We start from the raw sequence: 16,176 nt of genomic DNA, 5'->3' as shown, positions 1-16,176 counted from the left end.
AGAGAAACCTGTCTCGAAAAAAAAGAAGCCAACATACGCTAACTCAACTGAGGTTAAACAGACAAATGCCTTGTAAGATTAACTAATTACTAAACTGCCACAAGACAATATAAATAGCTCTATACCAACAAAAGAACTTTAAATGTTAAACCATGAGCTGGGGAGATGGCTCAGTGGATAAAGTACTTTCCATGCAAGTATAAAGATCAGAATTCAGCTCCCCAAAACCCAAATGGATGCCGTAACATGCATTTGTAATTCCAACCAATGATGAAACAGAATGAACAGAGAAGAACCCTGACGTTCCCAGGCCAACTCAGTTGACGTTATCCAATAGAGAACAACTAGAAACCCTATCTCAAGCCTGATGAAGTCAAAGGTCGACACCTGACGTTGTTTGTACTCTGTCTGACCTTCACATACATGTGGCACCACACATGTGCTGTATGTAGCAGTTTCTAAACTGAAACCTTCCATGAGAGAAGAGGGGAATTCATGAGACTTGAGAGTTAAGCAAACCTCACATGTCTGACAAAGCTGACATTTGCAAGAGTTACAAGAGCCCCTCTAGAGTTATGGAAACAATAAACAACTATGGAGGAGACACTGATCAGCTAAGTCGCCAAGATTTTTCAGACTTGTTGAGCAGCCTGGAAGCTATGCAGAAAGGTCCCGGGATACAGCTTACATGAGTTATCATCTGTGTTGGGGTGTCCTTTTTGGTAATATAGCTGCTTTTGAGTCATCCTGCTTCTAAAAGTAATTCCACACCCAAACTCCTGTTAGTTGCACCAATAAAAACTCAGACTCCAGTGCATTTGTAAACTTTGGTCTGTTGTAGGTTTGCTTTCTGGGATGAGCAGACAGTGTGAATGTTAAATCTCTCCAAAAAAACTAATTAAAACATTTTCATACAACTTAAAACCTTACCTAAATATAAGGCATACCTGGCAAATTCTATTAAAGGCCAAGAAGTATCAATTCAACAAACTTCTTAAAATAGGAGTTCTCAACTTATCCTATCATCCTGTTGTTAAGCACAGTCACTACAAGTAACAAAGACTATGGGATATCTCTCATAAGCAGGCATACAATCCTTCATTAGGTAATGTTCCCTGAATAAGTAATCATTACCCTTAGAATACAAGGTTGATTTAACTTTCAAAGGTGACTCTATGGGAACTGGTGAGATAGCTCAGTGGGTGAGAGTGCTTGCTCTGAGTTTGAAATCCCAACAAGTACATAAGAAGCCAGAAATGGCTGCCAATGCCTGTAACTCCAAGGCTTGGAGGCAAAAACAAGCAGTTCCCAAGAGCTTGCTAGATAAAAAGGCAAGCACACAATTCCATGAGAGATGTTGTCTTGAGCAACAAAAGAAAACCCTGATGTCTAGCTCTGGCCTCCACATATGCTGCATACTTGTACACTCACACCCATGTAGCACACACATGCATTCACTACTAATTAAAATTTAAAAGATAAAAATTGTACAATCATCTCAGAGATAAAAAGTATTAGAGAAAATTTAGAATGCATTCATCATAAAAATTCTCAGCAAGGACTGAGGGAGTATCTCAATGGCTGAGCATTTCCTAGTTTGCATAAGACTCTCAGCTTGATTCTCGGCACCACAAGACACTATTTTAAATAAAAACTCAACAAAATAAGTTATAAAATTTCTATCCTAAGAAAAAAAACAACAAAAAATCTACAACAGGGCCTCAGGAATACCACAAAAGCACACTATGTCTGGACTAAACTTCCAGCTCTCTTTTTTCTTTTTTTTTTTGTTTTTTTTTTTTTGTTTTTTGTTTTTTGCTTAAGACCAGTTCTCATGAGCTTTTCCAAAATGGCCTTGAATTTTCACTCATTAGCCTAGCTAGGCTTTGACTTTGTGCCCTTGCTACCTCAGATTCCATAGCAGCTAGGATTCTACTCCTAAAGCCTCTAAACTGGGCCTAACATAAATTTTAAATTCTAAACAACACGACCTAAGGGTCAGGTCAAAAAATAAAAATATCTATTAATTTTATTCTTTTTATCCAGTATGAAAACATCTTGCCAGTATAACAAAGCCAAAAAAGAGAGAGAATGCCATTTAATTATGGAAATGTCCTCAGGGGGCCAGCAAGACAGCCCAATGGAGCAGCCCTGGTGACTGAGCTCAATGGAACAGTCCTGGTGACTCTAGCACCTACATAAAAGGGTGAGAACGACCTCCACAAAGATGTCCTCTGTCCTCCACATGAGCACCATGACATGTGCAACCCCACACACATACACATGCATAAAACAGTAAGCATAAAAAACTTTTTAAAGATATCTAGAGTAGAAAAAGAAAAGCTATTTTCTGCAATGTAGAAAAATTTAAGTAAACTGAAAGATATTCAAACTAGCGAGTTTATCAAGGTTTCAGAATACAAGATCCGTATGTGAATCAAACATATTTCCATACTAGCAATGAGCAATCAGAAATTAAATTTAAATACCAACATCTTTAAACAGTATCAAAATACAGAAAATACACAAAGACAAATTTACCAATACATGAGTGTGAGTGTGTGTGTATATGTGTACGGATACATATATGTATATAAGTAAAACAGCATGGGATTACAAAGACCTGAAAGAACTGACTCCTTCAAGCTGTCCTCTGGCCTTCCAAATGCAGGCAGTAGTGTGAGCATTTCAACCCCAAAACCCCCAAAAAGATAAATATATGATACACATATATACAATATATATACATATGTGTGTGTGTGTGTGTGTGTGTGTGTGTGTGTGTGTGTGTGTGTGTGTATAATTTTAGCCTTACAATAGGATTTTTGTTAAGGAAAGAACAGCAGAAAAAGCCATTTCTACCCTATCAGAGAGCATTTTAGCCACCACACTGTCAACAAAAACGATCATAACCTGATCTCATCTGTATCACTCCATCAAAGGACAGTATTAGATTCATAATCTACAAGGCATTATAAATTCAAGCCATAAATAGACACTAGTAAAGTAAGCCTACTAACTAAAATTCAATCCAAAACCCCTTTTACCTTCATAATTGCTTTCTTTGTGTTCTTTTACCAACTGATACCTGGAAATAAATGTTACTAAGTGGGAAGTAATATAAGTCACAAGAAAGCTTTCTCTTTGAAATAGAGTAACTAAGGAACACACTTAGTCTGTAGGAGTTCTGTTACATGAAAAAAGATCTCTCATAGGTTATCAGGCCCCTATAAAGACCTGTTGACATTTTTCCTAAAGCATTTAACTGAATAGGTCTGTTTGAAAATGGGCATTTCCCTCAAAGTCATGATTTATTAGGTAACTTTTAAAGAAATAGAAGTGGAGATTTAAGAACAGTTAGAAATTATTTAAATAAATCCAAAGCAATTTAAGTTATATAGTTAAAACTTTTACCCATTAGAAATATATGTTACATAAACACAACAAATTTTAAGAGTCTCAGATATATCCATGTGCCATATATCAGATATTTCAAAGTTATAACCACTAAAAGTAGAAATTGTTATCTCAAAATTGGAGTGTAGGTTCAAACAGGTTAAGTACTTAACAGGGCAGCAATTCTACACACCTTTGTACACTCTGTCCATCTGGAAAAAGACCTATCAATAAGATCAAGTTTACTTCAAACTTTCTGCAATGCTTTTCTATTAAAAATCCAATATCGCCATTCTCTACTTAGTTTTGATAGTGTTACTCAACTATCTTGGAATTGCCCTATCAAATAAGTTTAATTTTGGCCAGAAAAACATTCTTTTTTTTTTTTTCATGAACTCAAATTTATCTCTTTCAACACATTATACAAAGCAGGAAACTTTCTATTATATATGTATATATTATAAAAAATAAACTGATTACTACATTTCTTACCCAAAAACAACAAGGACAAAACACTAGTGGAGACTGGTAAGAAAACTCAAAGACTAAAAACTCCTCAAAAGAATATAAATTATTCTCTGTAAATAAATATTTTTAAAAACTACTATATAGAAGTAAAGGTTATATTTAGAGGCTGGAGAGATGGATCAATGGTTAAGAGAGCTTGTTGTTCTCCCAAATGACCTGAGTTCAATTCCTAGCACCACATTAGGTAACTCACAACCATCTGTAATTTCAGCTCCCAAAACCTCTTCTGGCCCCACAAACAACTTACTCACATGTAGATACTCCTATATAAATACACATACATATATATAATAAAAACAAAGATAAACCTTTTTAGATGGTTTTATTTAATATTTCCTTATAAAATGTTTTAGCAGTTTTCTCAACTCCATAATACCCCAAAATACATTTGCCACAAAATTCACTGAGCTCATACTTTTTCAAATTACATAATAAAGATGAGTTTTAGTGTCTTTCCAATGACAATACAGGGGCAAAGCATGAGATTACATGCTTGTAATCCCAGCACTCAGAAGGCTAAGGCAGAAGAACGCTAATTCAAGCCCAGCCTTATAAATACAACTGAGCTTCAAGCCACCCTGGGCTACTAGGTGAATTCCACACCACACTGGCTACATAGAAAGACTGCTCCAACACAAAAGAAACAATAATTATGTAGACCAATGCGCAGTTAACAGCTCTCTCATCTAGACACAAACCAACACTATCACAAAAATCTAAAACATGGAGATTTCTGAGAAAGAACCCAGTGCATAATCACTTAAATATTCAAATTCTTTCTTAAAATTCCTCTGAATTTAGATATAATTTAGTAAGTCTGGCTTCCAAGTTAATAGAAAAATATCAAAATAAGGGAAAAGCCAGGTGCTGCCACAAGGAACCACATACATAGAACATGGCATAGAACATAAAAAGAAAAAATAAAGTTAATAGACAAAAATTTTAAACCTCTAAAATATAAATAGAATCTATTTTCTCTAAGCTTGTGTGTGTGTGTGTGTGTGTGTGTGAGAGAGAGAGAGAGAGAGAGAGAGAGAGAGAGAGAGAGAGAGACGCTTAACTTCAATAAAAAAAGATAAAAATGGCAGAAAAATGCTTCAAGGATTAAAAAATGAGCCACAAAGGCACTGACAATAGTTTTTTAAAAAAACATTCAAAAGCAGACATCTAATTAGAGCTGACATAAAACAATTCAGCCTTAAATACAAGCAGCAGCAGGTGGTAGTTTCATTATGTGGACAGTGGAAATCCCTACCTGTCACTTAGTTTATGACGATTTCCCTTTGGACAGTAATATAAGCAAAAATATAGCCAAACCACTACATTTGTCTTCTGAGTATAAATGACCTTATGTCATGTTAAGATTGGTAGATATTGTAAGAATAAAAATGAAAAACTATGCAATGTGATTTTTACACTATTCATCTATAATATACTGGAAACATCTTTTAGTGATTAAATTGGATATTCTATTCAGTTTATATAATGGTGCAGTAACCAATTCTCAAATTTGAATTTTCATGTAAATAATGAAGTGCAAATAAATGAATGAAGTAATTACTGATGCCTTAAAAGTAATCACCAAAGGGCTGGATATATAGTTTATCAGTTGCTTGCCTTGCTTGCCTAGCAAACACAAGGCCCTGGGTTTGATCCTCTAGCATTGGAAAAAATAAGAAAAGACGGACAGAAAGAAAGAACAGGTTGGAAAAGAAAGAAAGAAAAAAAGATGAAGGGATAAGGAAGGGAGGGGGAGTGTTAAGAACCAGGTAAAACTGTGTCGGCTTCAGTCAGAGTCACATAAAGTAAAAATCATACTTTCTCTGTTCTTCTTTCTTTTTTATGAGGTCCCCATTCTTCACCATGTCATGTAATTTAATAAGAAACATGAGATAGCCAGGTCCACCGTAATACAAACTCACAGAACATACAGAATGCACCCAAACACATACCACTTTTATTATTTCACATTAGGACTTCATGTAGTCTGTCAAACAAACACTCCCTCGGTCAATATTATCCATTTGCATTAGACTTGATAAGTAGGTCTTTGAAAAGTAAATCTTACAGCTTTTGTTATTTGTAGATTGCTATAACAGTTAAATGCTACTTCCCAAGCTCTGAAGGCCTTTCTCAACAATGATAAATAACTCACTCAGCCTTTTCTACAAATAGAAAGCTGTTACATATACCATTGTTCAGACAAAAAACATTAGCCCATAAGGAAGCTGTGACCTCATGTCTTACAAAAAAAATAGTTGTGAAACTTAGTTATTTTGAAATAGTTTCTAACAACTCCCATGAAATGAAAATTTCTCACAGACAATGCACATGCAAATATGGGTGTGGCTGGCTTTAAAAGAAGGCACCATCTACTCAACTGTGTTTTAAATCTGTCAGGAGAGTTTACTATTGAAAGGATTCACCAAAAAATATTATCTGAATAAAACTTGTCTTTTCATTTTATGTCTGAAACTGTACTTAAAGGCAGATCATATTTTTTCACAGATTTCAGATGTGTAAAAGAGAAAGCGCCATGAGCCTGGTATCAGGCCAGCTGTCAGCAACAATACCAAAGGCCGCCTCACTCTGACTGAGCAGCAGAGCAGAGACAAACAATGCAGAGGGCTATTGGAGATCAGAAGCCCAGAAGCTAGCAGTTGGATTAGGCAGCTCTTGGGGACCTGTGCATATCTGATGTTATACTCTAAGGCCTCTAAGCAACATGATGACCAACATACGACTGTTTCACATTCTTGGCTATTACTCCTTGTGATTAAGATGCTAGAAACAGAATCTAAAAGCAGAAAATCAAGTCTGTACTTCCTCTAATATAAGCACAAAGCATGGTTTAAGAAAAACTTGCTGCAAACACACTGTAAAAAGGATTTTTAAAAGAAAGACAAACAATTCAGTGTGAATGAATAACATGAATGAAACCTCATCCCCTATCTCTCCTCAAATAAAAACAAAAACAAAAAACAAAAATAATAATTCTAGGTAAATCACAGATATAAGAAACCAAAAATCATAAGGCTTCTAGAAGAAACATAAAATAGATGGAGCTGCAAGTTATATGATGTGGATATTTGTTGATACATTATATACCTAAAAAGTTATTCCTTATGCCAACATAATTTTTGTTTCACAAATATGTCATTTAGCAACTCTGAAGCTATTTTCTAAGTAGCCTAGTTTTCAGAAACTGAGTACATAAGTAGTGATGGGCAGACTTCTCAGTGTTAGCACAGGAAGACAAAAAGGTAAACAAACAGAGGTAAGGGAGTACTACTTTGTAGTAAAGGGATTGAAAACTCATTAAGTATCAGTATAACCTTGAAGCTTTACTAAGAATGTATTGGGGTGTGTGTGTACATATGCACACATGTATAGGCTACTTCTGTGTGTGTGAATACATAAACTTAACACATTTTCCAGACCCTGGTGATAATACCAAAGCATACCCAGGGGCCTGGTCTTTAAATACCTTCATTATCAAGTAAAGGGACCCAGGATATCTTATAGGCATGACTGGCTATATACCTGGAATAGAGAAACTACAGAACCAGAAAGTGCTATGACCATTGTCAGGAGGAGGAGCCAGCTTTGAAGGAGCAACCAGTGGCCAAATGTGAGAGCCGCGGGCATCAAAATAAGCAATGGTAGCAATGTATTTATTAAATAATTCAATAAATAAAAGCTTACTGTCTACACAGATATGTCAATAATTGGGTAAAAAACAAAAGTTGTGATATTAGCATATCAGAGAGAGAATAATCAATAGTTGTTAAATCCACTAGGTAAAAATTTATTAAAGAGCCTTTCCGGGTGACAAATGCCTGCAATCTCAGAGTGTGAGAGGCCAAGCAAAGAGGATTTCAAGCTCAAGGGCAGTCTAAGCTATGAAGCTAGATCCTATCTCAAATTTAAGGAATAATATGTTTACATAATTTCAAAGATCTACCTTCATCATACGTTTTAGTTACCAAGGGAACATACACTTTCCTGGAGAAACTCAGCAGACATCCTCTAAGTAAGCAACTAGATCCAGCTGAACTAGTTACACCAACTGACTCCTGACACAAGACTGCTTTGCTTTTTCATGACGTCATTAAACATGCATACCAATATCTAATCATGAAAAAAATATAAGACCCAAACCAAAAATATTCTAAAAGAAATGCCTCTGCTCCTAAAAATTACTAAGATTAAGACCTAAGGAGAGGAAGTGGTCCTGGTTAGGGAAAAAAAGAAAGAAAGAAAGAAAGAAAGAAAGAAAGAAAGAAAGAAAGAAAGAAAGAAGGAAAGAAAAAGAAAAAGACTAAAGCTATGCAACAAATAATACACTGTCCCAATTAGATCCTGAACCAAAACAAAGAAAACAATCCTTAAAATGTTTAATGGTTGATTTTTTTTTTTTTTACTCTTTATACACACAGAAAATATATTTTTAAAGTTAATAACTTTTCCAAAGTTGTACTGCTAGGAAAACCACTCTAGCCAGCATTAGAAGCCAGCTCTGCCTGCCTTTATACTCAGTCGGATTGCTAGTAACTGGCTTGCTGTATAAAGAGAGCTACAATCTCAATTACAAATATTCACATGCACTGAATTCAGTTAGGGTATCACCTCATATTACTTAATAGAAATACTCAAATGGATCCCTCAATTGTATCAAGATCAGGCATTCCAAGTTATCATAGGACTATGCAGGATCTTACTTTCATAGTATTATCATAATGCAAATGAAAGGAAACTATAGGTATATGGTGAATGAATGTTACAATATGTGCCATTTTAATTTGCAAACACTGAATCACAGTAGCAATCAAACTTACACTGTTGACCCAGCCACAGAATCCAAGCATCCACACTTATAACATGCTCACATACCTTTGCCTAGATGTGTGTTTATGCTCATGTATCTGGCTGTTCCTGTAAGGCTTTTGTGTTCTCTGTATGGTATATGTTTCTTTGTCTCTGGATCAATATATTCCTTTGCCAAACCAAAATCTATAATATGAATGACTTGCTGGGCTTTGTTTCCCGGCCGTCCTATCAAGAAGTTCTCCGGCTTCACATCTCTGTATATCAAGTTCTTAGAGTGAACATACTCCATGCGAGAAATCTTAGTGGGGAAAAAAAAGGATTTTTATTTCACATTTTCACTAGCAAACAAAATCATGATAAAACCAAGACAGAACTTTCACAATAAAAAGAACATAATAAAGAAAACAATTAGAAATTGTTTTAACCCTTTAAAGTTAACATGATGCCAGTCAATCTTTAGTTTCTTAAAGAACATACAACTATTTATGACTTAAAATGTTTTTCTTTGCTGTTACAGCCACAGATAAATGAAAGTGTCTGAATTTTAGGAATGCATTTCTCATCACCATTTTCTAAGGACACTAGATTATAAAGATGAAAAACTTTAAGGATTAAAAATAAAAATCTCAAGCTCAAAATTAAAGAAATACTCATAAGGTTAGCATTATTGTTCCTCAGTTCATCAATAAAGCATTTTCCAAAAAAGAAACTTAAGGATGTAATTTTACCTGTTTAAAAAATTAGCATCAAAAACTTAACATCATTCAATATTTTTTTTTCCAGAATGGATCTCCCTCCACCCCTAGGTATTAAGCACTTTACAATATTGAAAACAGAAAATTTTAAATTCCAACTATAGTAATAACACAGTATAATTATACTGACCATTTTTCAGATTCTCAAATAATGTTTACCATACAAAATAACTAAGCAGAACATTAGATATCAGGTAACTGTTGCATTTGTGACAATCCTGGTTTAAAATGCTATGGCAACACTGGCCATTTTAGTCTGTTTATTAACAAACTGTGCCTCACAGACCCATGTCTTAATTAACAATATCTCATGAGCATTTTCAAGGTCACAAAAAATGTTAATACAGTTTTTAATAGTTGTATACTACTTTATAATAATTCATATCTATCAAATTTACCCTATCAGCTCTACACCATGGGGTTTTTTTTCACATTACTTTACAATTTTATCTACCCCTGTACATAGGACTGTAAGTAATCTAAATATTCCAATATAAACCCGTAGAAGTAGAATTAATGACAAAGTGAATGAAACCAATTTCAGACTTCTGCAGCATACTTTTATTGGCATTTATGACAAAGCTGTCTAAAAATCATCTCAATTGTTTTCTCATAGGTTCCCTGAAATTAAAATACTGAAGTACACCTCTCATAAGTTTATTTATTATTAGGTCATTCAAGTCAACCTCCAAGATTAAGAACTTGATTTCTGAGGTTTCAAAGTTCTCATCTTATACACGAAAAGAGTATTAGAAGAACCTTAACCCCTTGAAGTGAGCAGTCTGTCCTTAAAGCAATTAAATTATTAATTTAACTACAACTAAAATGAACTTGACTCGGTAATTTTATATTCTATGCATACTAGACAGACAATATAAAAAGGGAAAGCAATTTCTATTATATTGTTCAAATGTTTCACATGAAAAGGTCAAAAAACTTTTGAAATTTTTAACTTAACTTTAACTTTAACGGGAGAATACAAGGGAGGGGATAACAACTGAGATGTAATCTGAATAAATTAATTAAATAATAAAAAAAATTATGAAAAACAAGAAGGATGGTGGACACCAGTAAAACCAGCAGTCAGGAGGAGAGGCAGGAGGATCAGCACTTTAAGACCTGCATACACTACATAGTGACATGAGACATTGTCTCAAAAAATCTAAAATATACAGAGACTGAGGAATGGACAAGAGAGGGGAGGAAGGGGAAGAGATGAAGGGAGGAACTTGTCACCAAAGAACTATGTAGTTTTTCAAGCAACTTCCAACCCTCTGCTTCACTTACCAGTTGTATAGCTATCATGAGAACTGTTTTAAGAGAAAATGTTCTATCACAGAGGTCAAACAAATCTTCCAAACTAGGTCCCAGCAGTTCCAGCACCATAGCGTTGTATTTACCACAAGGGCCAAAATAGTAAACTTGAGGTATACCATCTAGGGGGCAAAAAGTTAATAATGTTATCATTTTAAATATTAAGCTTTTTCCCTAGAAAACCAATGCACAATATTTTAATTTTTCTAGTTTTAAGCACTTTAACAGTAAGTTTATATTTTCCAGAAATACACTAACATTTCAAATGTTCACATAGTAGCCCAGTTACAAATATGTACAAACATGTACATCATAGAAAGAGTATCTTATTATCTCTCTATAACTTCATCTACTAAGCTTTAGTCTTATACTTCTATAAACTATTTTGGGTTTCAGACCTGGGACAAGTGGCTGAGGTGCTTATTTAACATACCAAAGCAGACCTGGTCTCTTGGCTTCCAGGTTGTCCCAGCTCCCCTCAGACCCTACCTGTTACAGAGTATGGCCGGTATACCGGCCTGCTAACCTGAATGCTCTTCACTATCAAACTGTGTGTGTGTGTGTGTGTGTGTGTGTGTGTGTATCATCCAGACATTTTGGTGTGTGTTCTCTCGTTCTCTCCCTCCCGCCCCGCCCCTCTCTCCCCCCTCCTCTCCTCTTCCTCCTCCTACATGTACTCTTTCTTCCTCTGCCCCATCCCACCCCACTTTTATGTCTCCATCTGCATGGCCACTTCCCTAACCTCCTCCTGTGAGATCAGTGACCCTGCCTGAGAGCTGCCCACAAATAAACCTGCCAGACTATAAAACAAACCCATCAGACTATAGAAAGGCTTAGACAACAGAAAAGATCCTGCCCTGATTTAATAGTAAGTTTTCCTGGGCACGTGCTATCATGATGAACTGAAGACAGAGCAGCTCGCTGATTTCTATTGAACTGGAAATTTATTTATATTGAAATGTATTTATTTATACTGAAATATAAAGTTCAATTTGATTTTTTAAATGTTTGTATTATTATTTTAATGGACAATTTTGGAACTTTTTACTATTTATTTGAATTTTTGTTATGGATACATCAGTTGGTCCAATCCATAACACAAGATCTCTGAGACCATCAAAAACCTTCAAGACATAAAAGGACCCTCAGCTTCAAGTATCTGGAATATGCCACCCAACAGTTTTGGTACTAAAAAGGACTCTTAGCACGAAATGTCAGAGATGTGCCTCCTTAAGAAACTTGGTACTGTAAATCCTGTAAGTACAGCACAATATGTGAGAGAAGAGAGAAAGATTTTCTTAAATTTCTTCTTCTTGTTGTCTTATGAGGTCTCATGTGTTGTACAAGATAAGTTCAAACTAACAGACTTCTAAGTGGTAGGATCATAGCCATGTGTTGATATACTCGAATAACTTCTTAAGTTTGTTAAAACATGATTCTGAAAAGCATGATCAGGAAGCTATTAAAAAGATGAATTCTGGATATCAATGATGTTTATAGGACTTAGACAATAACTAAAATTCTTCTCAAAAACTCTAAGTAAAATGTCCATACATTATAAAATCTTTTACATTCATTTCACAACAGAGCTAAATCATTTTTAAAGGATGGTATAATAGAAGTGTCAATAACCAGGAGGAAATGTTGGGGTGGTCGTTTTGTGCACTGTGTAAAGGTTGTCTCTGTATTATACATATGCTGATTTCTATAACAACAGAGAGCTGAGTACAGGCTGCACCTCGGTATTGTTATTCTTTGATTGTATCACATTGTATAAACACCCCCACCAACACCTCTGATTTGTTTAATGAAGAGCTGAATAGCCAATAGCAAAGGCAGTAGAGGGAGGCAGGACTTCTGGCAGAGACAGGAACTCTAGAAAAGAATCACAGACGAAAAGATTCACCAGCCAAATGTGGAGGAAGAAACAGGGTGCCAGGACTAAGAGCTCCCTGGAAAGGTAACAAGCCATGTGGCAGAATGTAGATTAACATAAATGGGATAATTGAAGAGCTAGTTAGGGAACAAGCTTAAACTAAGACCAAGCTTTTATAAATTAATAAAAAGTCGCCATGTCAATATTTGGGAGCTGGTGGTTATAATTAGCCCCAAACATTTATATGGAAACATGTAAAAAATAGATAAGTCCTAACTTTTTCACAAGGCACAGATCAAGAAGGCAGAGGGGGCAGCACGAAGAAGTAAGGGAGGTTTTTCTAACTTCTTAAAAGACAATGCTATGAAGTTATAATTTTAGTAACAGCCACTGTTGCTATCACCAAAATATTGTTTAGATATGCATAATTCAAAGAACTACAAAAAGCCAAGTCACTCACTTGAAAGGCAATGTTTCCCATATGAACACTGAAAATATTGCAAGTTATAGATTAATCATGTGATAACATAGAAACCTCTCTTCTAGAGAGGAGCCAACTGGTGGCAAGAAATGCACTGCAAAGCAGCTACATTTAGCTGGGGCATCACTAGTGCATTCACTGGGAAACACTGCATTCCATGTACAAGAATTCAGGTGTGAAAATAATAGCCTCATACAAGTAATGGTAAGCTTAAGACAACTAGAAAGTGGCCAGTAGTAAAAATATGCTCAACAATATTAAACAGGATATGAATAAATGCCTTAATCAAGACCATGAAAACACTAATTAATAATTCTCCAAGGAAAAGATACAGACTAACAGATTGTATTTCAAGACAGGATCCATTTTTCTGCTGCCTCGAAAAAAGACATCTTAACATCAAGAATAGACATTACCTCAGGGTAAAAGAATGGGAAAAGGTATTCTAAGCAAATAGATCCAAGAAGCAAGCAAGTATAGCTACCTTAATTTTTGACAAAATAGACTTCAAGCCAAAACTACCCAGAAAAAATAGGGAAGGACACTACATAAAAATCTATACTATATTCATTAATAGAAATATTCAAGTTTACTAACACTGCAAAGTATTTATTCATTTGCATATGCCCTTAGTGGGAAAACTGCAAACTGTATTATTTGAAGAAATGAACAGCTCTACCAACTAGAATGTAAATACATATATAAAAATATATAGCAAAGCCAGGTGTGGTGGTGCATGCCTTTTATCCCAGCACTCGGGAGGCAGAGGGAAGTGGATCTCTGTGAGTTGCGGCCATCCTGGTCTACAAAGCGAGTCCATGACTAGAAGGGAAATCCTGTCTTAAAAAAACAAAACAAAATAGACATCAAGAAATTCTATTTTATTAAATCTAGGGAAACAATATACTCTATTATAGAAAAACTGTACAAGTAAAAGAATAGGAATAAATAAAAGTAGCTTACTGAAAACCTTCACTGTCAAGACAGCGTAACACATAAGTAGACAAATTTACCATAAATATTTTGCCAATGGTAAAATCTCTATTCCCACTAGGATTTAGAAACTTCATATAAAAATATACTTTATTACCTAAATCTGATGGCTTAAAATTACAAAAACTGATTGTATTACACCTTAGAGGCCAGTATCTCAAATCAGTTTCATGGGGCCGTATCAAGGCAGGGCTACACTCCCTTTAAAGGCTCTAGGAGAGCACTCAGGAGCCTCCTTCAGGATCTTAAAGCTGCAGGCATTCCAAGGTTCATTCACATCACTTCGGTCAGTGCGTCTTTCCTTTTCTCAGTACGTCCAATTTCTCTGCCTTTCTAGTAAGGACACTTGCATTTGCACTTAGGGCTTACCCAGACAACATCCAGGGCTGGTCATCTCACATGTTAACTATGGGCTCACATGTTATCACCATGTGGTATCTCTAGTGAAACATCTTACATCGTAATATTACATCAGAATGGCAATGATACTGTGACAAGGCTAACATATGGATGCTGTGTGCATGATTAAATTAATCTTGTCACAATGTTCTCTACTCACATGACCATCACACGTTCTTAAAGGACTATTAAGTAAGACAGTATCCAATAAGCCTGTCATAAAATGACTCTTCCTGGGCCAGTGAGACAGTTCAGCAGTTGCCACTAGGCCTAACAACCTGAGTTTTGATCCCAGGACAAACAAGGTGGAGAGAGAGAACCAACTACAACAAGTCACCTCCTATCCTGCTCCAGAGCACCATAATGCACACCATACGGAGCTGGAGTTGCAGGTGGATGCTTGCCTCCTGACATGAGCAAGAACTCTGATCCTCTGAAAGAGCAGAAAGTACTCTCAACAACTGAGGCATCTTTTCAGGCCCAGTTTAAAAAAAAAAAAAAAAATTTAAAGAAATGACTCTGTCACAAGTTTTAAATATTTGTCTTGAAACTAAAGAATTACTGCTATGCTAATCTGAGTTACTACAAAATTTAAAATTCATATAACTTACCTCCAGATCCTAACTGTTTATAAAATCTGTATTCCAAATGTAGCTGTGGTGCTCTGGATTTCATGGGCTCCTAGGCAAACAAATGAATCAACAAAAGACATTTCACTTCTAAGACAATCACTAGGTTATAAATTCAAATGTTTCAAACTATAGTATTAATTCATATACACTATAATATAGTCTACTAGATATCCCTATGTCTCTAGATCCATATAAAAGTCAACATTGTAACATCTGCAAATACATATAAGTATTTGGCCAGAATACTATCAGAAAAACAAACAGAATTTTTAAAAAGTAATTAATTAAATTAAAAACATAGTTTTCTGTAACAAAAGATAAACACAACGAAAGATCAGAGACTAACGGAAGTAAAGGTTAACACAAAACCTATGCAGATGCGCAGTGGGGGTAAGAAGAAACTGTAAATCACTAGAGATCTGGACAATATGCGGAGAAGCCCTCATAGACACTGGATGAGAGGTCAGTGATGATCACAAGCAAAATCCAGATTCAAATTTGAGAAGCCCAAATACGCACGTGTGCGCAGACACACACACACACACACACACATATAACTCACTGGAAATTTAGAGTTGTAAGGATTATTTATAGAAAACACTAAGCTTAAATTTTGAGGGGCAATACAGAGCAGTTAAAAACGGAGATTGAAACCAAATTACACTAGTTTAAACCCTTAATTTCCCACTTCACTAGCTATGTGACCTTGGAAAGTTAACTAATCTTTCCATATATTGCAGTTCCTCATCTGTGTAATAGACTAAAACCTTTTGTTTCCTCCTTCTCTCAATATAGGCATGCATGTGTCTATGTATATGTGACTGTAATATAAAACTTAATATATAAAGTAATTAAAATGGTGTCTTCAACATAGCATATTATTCATAAATTTTTGTTAAGCATCTAAAAATACACAATCTTAAGATGTGAAACACTATCCCTTACACTGAAGTTAAACATATATCTATGTTG

General features: G+C 35.3%; 1 protein-coding gene across 9 annotated transcripts in view; it reads right to left on the bottom strand.

Annotated features, from left to right (window-relative positions):
• Positions 1-16,176, bottom strand: part of Csnk1g3 (casein kinase 1 gamma 3) — an 85,779-nt gene that overhangs the window by 31,453 nt on the left and 38,150 nt on the right. For all 9 annotated transcript variants that reach the window (XM_051163173.1, XM_051163174.1, XM_051163170.1 and 6 more), the window contains exons 4-6: positions 15,184-15,253; positions 10,797-10,945; positions 8,818-9,052 (exon numbers count right to left, since the gene is read on the bottom strand). In XM_051163173.1, coding sequence (XP_051019130.1) covers positions 8,818-9,052; positions 10,797-10,945; positions 15,184-15,253 — 454 coding nt within the window. The remainder of the gene's footprint in view (positions 1-8,817; positions 9,053-10,796; positions 10,946-15,183; positions 15,254-16,176) is intronic.

This window comes from Acomys russatus, chromosome 20 (genome assembly GCF_903995435.1).
Source record: "Acomys russatus chromosome 20, mAcoRus1.1, whole genome shotgun sequence".
Taxonomy (NCBI): Eukaryota; Metazoa; Chordata; class Mammalia; order Rodentia; family Muridae; genus Acomys; species Acomys russatus.
This window is presented reverse-complemented; position numbering and strand designations above follow the sequence as displayed.